This window comes from Xiphophorus hellerii, chromosome 3 (genome assembly GCF_003331165.1).
Source record: "Xiphophorus hellerii strain 12219 chromosome 3, Xiphophorus_hellerii-4.1, whole genome shotgun sequence".
In the NCBI taxonomy this organism is placed as follows: Eukaryota; Metazoa; Chordata; class Actinopteri; order Cyprinodontiformes; family Poeciliidae; genus Xiphophorus; species Xiphophorus hellerii.
In genome coordinates, this window is record NC_045674.1 from 29,236,810 (window position 1) to 29,245,105 (window position 8,296).

At 42.4% G+C, this 8,296-nt stretch overlaps 1 protein-coding gene across 3 annotated transcripts; it reads left to right on the forward strand.

The window, feature by feature from the left end:
• Positions 1-554: 554 nt before the first annotated feature.
• LOC116716904 (protein LYRIC-like) lies at positions 555-8,036 on the forward strand. 3 transcript variants are annotated; one of them, XM_032557872.1, is made up of 13 exons: positions 555-1,232; positions 1,454-1,573; positions 1,903-1,984; positions 2,156-2,347; positions 2,602-2,652; positions 2,926-3,066; positions 4,173-4,241; positions 4,351-4,419; positions 4,541-4,683; positions 5,552-5,668; positions 5,827-5,943; positions 6,181-6,307; positions 7,061-8,036. In XM_032557872.1, exons 1-13 carry the CDS (start codon positions 903-905, stop codon positions 7,123-7,125), a joined length of 1,623 nt encoding a protein of 540 aa, XP_032413763.1. In that variant the 5' UTR covers positions 555-902; the 3' UTR covers positions 7,126-8,036. The 3 variants fall into 3 exon arrangements, with proteins under 3 accessions (XP_032413763.1, XP_032413765.1, XP_032413764.1); XM_032557873.1 differs by having other exon boundaries at positions 557-1,232; positions 2,168-2,347; XM_032557874.1 differs by lacking the exon at positions 4,173-4,241.
• The last annotated feature ends 260 nt before the right edge of the window (positions 8,037-8,296 follow it).

Consider the following 8,296-nt stretch of genomic DNA (forward strand, 5'->3'; position numbering starts at 1 on the left):
AAACTGTAAGCTTTCAGTTTGTTCTTTGGCTTGATTTAGAATGGCCATTTTTAAAATTATAATAGATTAGAATGTTTTCTTGGTCACAACAACATCAAACAATACTGAAGGAAAATAATATAGCAATTCTCTTAAATATATAAAAAGATCTTCAACTATTTTTTGTAAACTGTGCCTCAACTAATCAGGTCCTTGCACCGTCCCATTTAACAGCTGGTGTAGATTTTTGGGGGGTTTTGTTTTTGAATCAAGTATGTGATTATATTAATGTCTTTGGGTGGCAAACTTAATTCAAAAGTAAAAGCTGTGAAAACAGAACGGCATATTATGTGTGGCTGTTTTTGTACAATAAAATAATTGGGCTGAGGAATCTAGTGACACGAATCTAGGACTAGTCTCTCATGCAAATATTTTCCCGTCTTTGTCGAAATATTTTAATGATATATTTTTTGGAGCAATAGTTAAAACTTATTAAATCTTTTTTTTTTGGAATCCTACTACACTACTACGACTTGTTTATACGATGTACAGCCTGGAATGTTGATTTTCCTACCGCCTTGAACGCAGCATTTCCCCAGCCATAACGGAGCCATATGAGGTGAACTTGCTGTTCGCGCAGTCACATTAGATATATTGTACTGCTCAGATTAAGGGCACATAAGCTAATAATGATAACCGTTGGCTCACTGGCCAGTTAGCTGATATACTCTCTCTCGGCAGCGATTTCAAGGTCCTGTGAGTCAGCAGTGTCCCCATCTTGGCCGATGCTGCTGGCTGATGATTTCATTGTTTGCCATCATGTCGGAGTTGTTCCGTTATTTTTAGCTAGCGTGGCTTGCTAGCTCCGCGAGTAGCGGTGAGCGCAGCGTGAATAATCAGTCTGTTGTCTGAAATAAAGAGGGATGGAGCAGTGGCAGGACGCGGCCTCTCAGCAGCTCAGGCTGCTTACAAGCCGTCTGAATGAATTGTTGACCAAAGGCCTGGAGTGGCTCCGCTCCGAATTCGGCGTGGACGTGGGACTGAAGCCGGAGCTTATTCCGCCATGGATAATCCTCCTTGCGGCGTGCAGCGGGCTTCTGCTGATGGTCGCCCTGTGGGCCTCAGTCTGCCGGACTATCTTCGGGAAGCGACCCGCTGTAAGTCCTGTGGACGACGGGGTCGAGGGAAAACGAGGAGCCGGTAAGCCCGTGAAAGCGGAGGAACCGAAGAAAAAGAAGAAGAAGGCAGAGAAGGTGGGTGAATGAAAACGGGGCTGTTGAGCCGCGCCGTTTGCGGGGCTAGTTGACAGGCTAACGGCCACGGTGACAGTTGCAGCAAATGTGACGGCTAACCTAGCTAGCCACTGGCTCAAGAGGGAGTTGGCTCTATTTGAAGCTCTTATTTTCAACTGAATGTTGGTTTGACTGTTGAGAGACTTTGTGGCGTTCTTTCTTCTTCTTCTGTATATTCTTAGAAAGCTCAGCCGAACGGGAGAGCTGTTGCTGAAGCCCAGGAAGGAGCCACAGCGTGTGAGGAGAGACTGCCACATCACCAGCCTCCCCCACCGCAAGTCAAGACCGACAAGGTTGCAGAGGTACTTCTTTTTTTTTTTTTGCAGAGGTACTTCTGAATGGGAAACATTCCTGTTCCTGATTACATCTGCGTCAAATGTTGCACCCTACTGAGAAAAGCTTCGCAATTTTTGGTACATTCATATAAACACAGAGCAGGAAAGTCCATTCCACATTGTGAAAGTCCATAGATTGAAATCTGAGGTTCAGTACATTACCTGATTTAGGACAGTCTTTATAAATTTGAGGGATTTTTTTCCCCCTTCTCACCGTGTTATTCATGTTTTTCCTTTTTCTTGTTCCTGTGTAATAAATTATACATTTTAACCCTATTCATATTGCATATTTACAGACAAAAAAGTCCAAAAAGAAGGCCAAACCAGCTGTGAAGGAGACTAAGGCAGCAACTGGGGATGGCAAAGAACCAGAAGAAGGTGAAATTATAAAAAATAATTGTTTAGTCAGCGGTAAATGGATGTAAATCTGTATTACATGAGTTAATTTTTTATGTCTTGCATTAAATTTAAACGCTTCAGCACTCTTCACGCGTAACTGCAGCCTCATGTTCTTTCTGAACCATAATCAGTCCCTCTAACGCTGTGAAGTGTGCGTTTCAGGCACATGGGAGACCAAGGTCAGCAACAAGGAGAAACGCGAGCAGCGCAAGAAAGATAAGAACTCGAGCGACGGCTCTGCCAGTCCTGGAGGAGGAGACACACCTGTGAACGCTCCGCCGGAGCAGCCCAGAGCCTCGGCGGCGCCACCTGCACCTCCTGCCAGCCAGAAGAAGAAAAAAGGTTACATTTGTTATCTGGGATTTAAGATGAAATGTGAAGGTTTCATCTTAAAGTTATTTTGTGTGTGTTTTCTTGTTTTGTTTTCGCCTCTCCCTGGTTGGTCTCCTGTTGATGAGGCGTACTAAAAATATGATTACCGTGGGGAATTAAATCTTCCGTGAGCGTTCCCTGAAGCGGCCGAGTGTGTTTACCCTTTGAGAACAGCCTCGCCTGGATGGCGCTCGTGACCTTTGTTGACCTTTTTCTGTTCTCAGGAGAATCCGCCGAAGCGAAGGCAGAGAAGGCTGAAGCTGCTGTCTCTCAAGGTAATTACCAGCACAAGCGTCTCACTTTAGGGTAACCCTAACCCTAACCCTTACCCTAAGCCTACCCTAACCCTTACCCTACCCTAACCCTACCCTACCCTAACCCTAACCCTACCCTCTCAACCCTTTGCCATAGCAGCTTTAGGTAGGGGAATAGACATAAGTCCTTGAAATCTGAAGCCTTTCCAGTGCAGTTTTCAGTGTTTTTTTTTTTTTAAATTTAATTTTACTTTTTATTTATTTATTTTTTTCATTTTTTTCCTTTGCTGTTAGCTAACAGCAGCGTGGTGCCGGAGGCGGCCGCTGCCGCCGCTGATATGGCGGTCAAGGTCGCGCCACACAGCGCTGCTCTAAAGACGAGCACCTGGACAGCCCAGAGGCAAACGGCTTCACTTTGGAGAGCAGGTTCAGATGGTAAACATGTTTCCTTCTTTATTTTCTACTTGGTATGACATTGTTTCGGAGAGATATTAATTGTTAGAAATTTTTAGATATTTTCTTCTTTTTTTTTTTTTTGCACTACAGGCACAAAATAAAATAGATGTTGGGGAGGATTCCCTGTAGAAATCTTAACATAAAATGTTACTTGTTTTAAACGTGTGTAAAACGTTTCACAGTCATATTGTCTTTATTCTTATCCTCCTTGATACAATTCAACCAAATCAAGAGACCTAATCAGATGAAGCTTCTCTTGTTTTACAAGAACGAGAGATGGTAGCAATTTATTTATTAGTGTGTTCAAAATAGTTTTCTGGAGTTCTGGTCCGTTTGTCCTGACAGAACAGGTTGACCCGAGTCCATTTTGCTTTCACACACCTGCTCACATCTACCTACAACTTTTCCATAGAACTGAGATTAGGACTTTGTATTGGACATGTCTTAAAACTAGGGCTGTTGTAAAAGAATATTTTGGTAATCGAGTACTTTATAGAATATTTTTACGATTAATAGAGGAATCGGATCTCTCTCTCTCTCTCTCTCTCGTATTCTTATCGTTCCGACAGCAGAACATCTGTCGTACTCCAACCATTGCTCTGCAAAATTCAACGATCCTTATTTGTCCCCAAACCCTCACAAAACGCCGCACAATTCACCACCATCCTGCTAGCACTTCACAACAACTCAAAGGCGGAAGTAAGAGCGCTGCCCCCAAAAATAATGATCCGGGCGGAACACGGTGCGCTACATAAAACATAATTTAACGAAGCTTCGAGGCAGATACATTTTCCTCAAGGAATTTTAATAATCGAGGTACTCGAATCATTTGAGGAATCGTTTCAGCCCTAATAAAAACATTGACTTTGTTGTGCTTAAGACGCTTTGTAATCATTTTTTGCTGTATGCTTTGGGTCATTGTCCATTTGGAAGACCTGTTTGAGCCCAAGACCCTTTAATATTTGTCTGTAGAGTTTATCCCTGACCCACTGGAAAATACAAATGTAGCCAAGCAGATTTCTTGGTTGAGTTTCAGTCATTTAGTAACTGAATTGAGCTTCAGTGTGTGTGTGTGTGTGTTTCAGAATCATGGACTGTGCCGGTCCCCTCAGCAGAACTCAATCTGGTATCTCTAACCGGTCTGGGAGCTCCTCGTAAGTTTGCTGCTCATTTTGTAAAGTGACTCGCCACTAGATGGCGCAGTCTTCCACAGTATTTTTTTCCCCCCCTCTGTTTATTTGATGAACTGGTTGCGTTTTGTAGAGGCCCAACCTGTGAGCGACCTGACCTGGCTCAGTCAGCGCAGAGTGGACGATGAGTGGTCTGGACTCAGTACGCTGTGTTTTTATTTATTTTTTTTCTTTCCTTTCTTCTCTTAAAGCCTTTCTTGTTGAAGTAACGCACCATGGTGGTTAAGATCCAGCCGGTCAATGTGATTCCATGTGTTTTTCAGATGGAGGTTCAGCCGACCCCAGCTCCGACTGGAACGCTCCATCTGAAGCCTGGGGGAACTACGAGGAGCCCACCGCTGAGCCGGCCGGGCCTCAGGAGCCGCCCCTCCCTGAGGCAGCCACGGCTGCTCTGATCGCAGCGGCTGTGAGTCCACACACCATCCTTATTAACTTGATGGGAGTCAGCTGGAAACTATGAACAACTAAATGATGGGTCTACCTTTCCATATTTTGCTACATTATAATATATGAGCTTCATTGTACATGAAGAGATTTTATTTTGAAAAATACCCAATATAGACACGTTGCAGCGTGACGTCAGGAACACAAGATCCAACCACCCAGCTTCCTGCTGGAGGGCAAAAAAAACAAAAACTACTCTCTGACGATCACTACCGTTTTTTTTTAGCTGCCAAGTTGTCAACATAACGTGCTAAATCTTAAAAGTACTCTTGATATATAAAAGAAAAAGGAATGCAGTGCTTTGCTACTGTCAACACAACTAGATAAGGTCCAGGAAATCGGTGGTTTATTCCTGAACTCTCTTCCGACTTGATTCTTTAAAAATGTTTTATTTCTTGCAAAGATATGGACAAAATAATAAGTGGTAAATTCTTGCAACTTGAATGTATACTAAAGTTAACTTCATCTGATCATACAAGTTCAAAAGGTTGTCAAAAAAAAAAAAGAAAACCAAAATAAAACAACTCCTGGCAAACTGGACATTTGATATACAAAAACCATCTCCATCCCCATGTGTGTTTTTTTTAACATCTTAATATAAGTAGGGTCTAAAAGTTGCCAAAGTAATTAGAGCATTTCCAAATATAATTCATTACAGTTTTGAGTTCCAAAGTAACTCGGGTATATTCTAACTTCTTGAAGAAGAAGCTAAATTGATACAACGTACGACTTAGAAGAAGTTCCAAGTACCTTCACAAGGCGCTGTTTTTTTTTCTGCTTGTTTGGCTGTTAGACTTTTTTTGTTTGTTTGTCCCTTTCATTGTTTAAAGGAGGATGACGAAGACGATAAGGACAAAGGTGATGCCACTACTGATGGAGCGGCCAAAACTAAGAAGAAGAAAAAGAAGAAGAAGAAGACTTCCGAGGAGGGAGGAACACCTGGCCAGGTAAAGATAAAACCCTAACCTCTAGAGGAATTCAGACGGCTCTAAGGTCATTTTGGTTGTGGAATCAATCAGACGGTATCATTGACCTTGTTTGTACTTGACTAAATTTCCCAATGAGTTTTAATTTAATTTCCTCCTCTGTCCCGCGTCCTGTGAAGGTGCCGGACGAGCCGGCGAAGGAAGCGGCACCAGCACCTGCCGTTTCGGCAAAGAAGCCGCCACCTGGTCAGGAGAAAGCTGCTGCCGTCCAGCCTGTTAAGGCAGCTGCCGTGGAGGTCAGTGGGGCCGCCGGGGCAGGAGGTGACATGGGATCGGATAAGCCGTGTTAATGGCTCATTCCCTCATAAGCTCATCTGGGTTCAACAAGCGGCTGAAATAAGATCAGATGCCGTAGCCATCGCAAGCAGAGTGTTTTTTGGTCCATCTTTAGTCTGAACAGATTTTTATTTTTTTCCCAGCTTCCCCCCACCCCAACAATAATGTCAAAGTTTTTCTTTCCTTTCTCTGAACAGGCGAGAGGAGATCGACCTGTGAAGAACACCATATCCCAGAACCCCCCTGTCACACAAGTGCCACAGAAGCCAACCGATGGAGAGCCCGCTTACAAGCAGAACAACCTTCCTGCTTCGACAGAGCAAAGTAAGAACGTCGCACTTGGTCCAATGCTTCTCAAGGGGGCGCTGTTCAGGCATGTTTTGATTATACTTGCAGTGTAGTCATACCTTTTTCTAAGTAAAAACTAACGAATCAGTAAATTTTGTTATCAAAGTAAACAACTAAAAATCTATTTTGCTTTAATTTTTCTATTTGGTAAAAAAGAAAAGTTGTAAGACAATTAATAAGAGTTATTAAAGGGACAGTATCATCATAAATCAACTTATTTTTTTTTTGTTTTACATTATAGCGTATCTGGAGTGTTTCTTTCATAAATTTTCAATAAATACTTTAATCTCCCATGGCAACCATTCACCTGTGCCAAACACCTGGCAGGACTTAGCTCCGCCTTTAAGACGTAGCTCCTCCTCAGTTTCCAGCTTTCTGCCTCACAGAGCGGCCCTCCTTTACAACTCTCCACTCAGCTCCTTCAGACTAGCCAGCAGCAATTAGCAAAACACCTGGTGGAACTGCTCATCTGCTGAGCTCATTATAGGAGTCGGGGTAATTTGGTCAGGCAAGTACAAAAATGTCTTGGATTAGGCATTTTAAATGCTGAAAAGTCAGACTTGTTCCCAAAAAATTGCAAAACTAAAAGAAAATCACAGAAAGTCGTTTTTTTTTTTTTTTTGGTAATCCAAGAGTTCTATTGTGCTTCAACTTTTCAAAACGACTAGTTCTCCATGATTAAATTTTCTGCCTCATGCGTTGAAGGTGTTCTTTGCCTCGTTTCCACAGAAAAAATCGAAGAGAGCCAAGTGCCCAAACCTGCGAAGAAGAAGAAGGCGAGGAGAGAGACATGAGACGCCTCCGTATGCAAGAGACTTCACATCCTGCTTATGCAACACCTTCTCTGACAGGGATTTGGAACGACGGTCGCCGTTGACGAACTTTACCAGGAGGGAGGAAAAAAAAAAAAACGTGTCCGAAAACAACTTTTTTTTTTTTTTTTTTTTTAAATACACATCATGTGCCAGTTTGGTGGATCCTTGAAAAGTGAAATTTTAATGCAGTGCAATCTAATGTGATGGGGTGTTGATGGTTTCTATGTATGCATTTGATCTTTCTGATAATGTCTTCTAATTCCACTGAATCAAATAACTGAAGGAGCTGTAATTTAGTCCTTAGACCTGTAGGAAAAATACTGATGAAGTTTAGAAATCTGTGGCGGCGGCTGACGAGCGCCGCTCACTGTGCAGAGAGTAACTGTTTCTCAACACTGGGCCGAACGGGGTGAACCGGCCTTCTTTTAACCTGCTCTGATGTCGGTGGTTTCAGACCAGCGGCTGGAAGCTCTACGAGATGTAAACTGTCGTGATGTAAATGAGCCTCGTCAGGCACAGGAAAGGGACTCGCGTCGACTCCGCGGTTCTTGCTTTTTCTTCCTGTGATTCTGGGGGAAAAAAAAATGTCACCACCTCTGTCCATCTTGTTCGTCTCGTCCGTTTTGCTGCCGTGTGTCGACAAAATGTTCTCTTGCTGTCTTTTATTTTTTTACGGCCGGTTGCTGTCTTTCAGCCGCAGTCTTGCTGAAAGTTGGGGGGCATCTGATGGCAAATGCGTCATTGTTGTCAGCCTCTTAGTTTTGTTTTTGTTTTTTTTGTTTTCCACCTCTGCTTGATTCAGAAGTCCTCAGAATCGTTTTGTAAAACTTATTTGTAATAAAAGAAAAGCTAAAGCCATATGTAAAAAGACTAAATAAAGGCCAGTTTTTTCTATCTTTGGTCTAATGAATACCACTTTTACAATCTCATGATACATTGATATAGCAAATACGGTACTTTTATTTAAAATAAGTGTAAATCTTAAATTTGAGTAAATTTTGAATCCTTATAGCTTTTATGAATCTGTTCTGTTTCAAATCAAAACATGGGGGAAAAAAAAAAAAAGTCAGGAAAACTCCTTTCACTCTATAAACTGAATAATAGCGAGCGTCCCTGTACTACTCATTAATTGTGTAATCACTTTGTTCTA

Coding starts and splice junctions, on each gene's coding strand:
- LOC116716904 (XM_032557872.1), top strand. CDS start 903: ATGGAGCAGTGGCAGGACGCGGCCTCTCAGCAGCTCAGGCTGCTTACA. Junction 1,985..2,155: donor TGGCAAAGAACCAGAAGAAG/GTGAAATTATAA, acceptor AACGCTGTGAAG/TGTGCGTTTCAGGCACATGG. Junction 4,684..5,551: donor CTGCTCTGATCGCAGCGGCT/GTGAGTCCACAC, acceptor CATTGTTTAAAG/GAGGATGACGAAGACGATAA.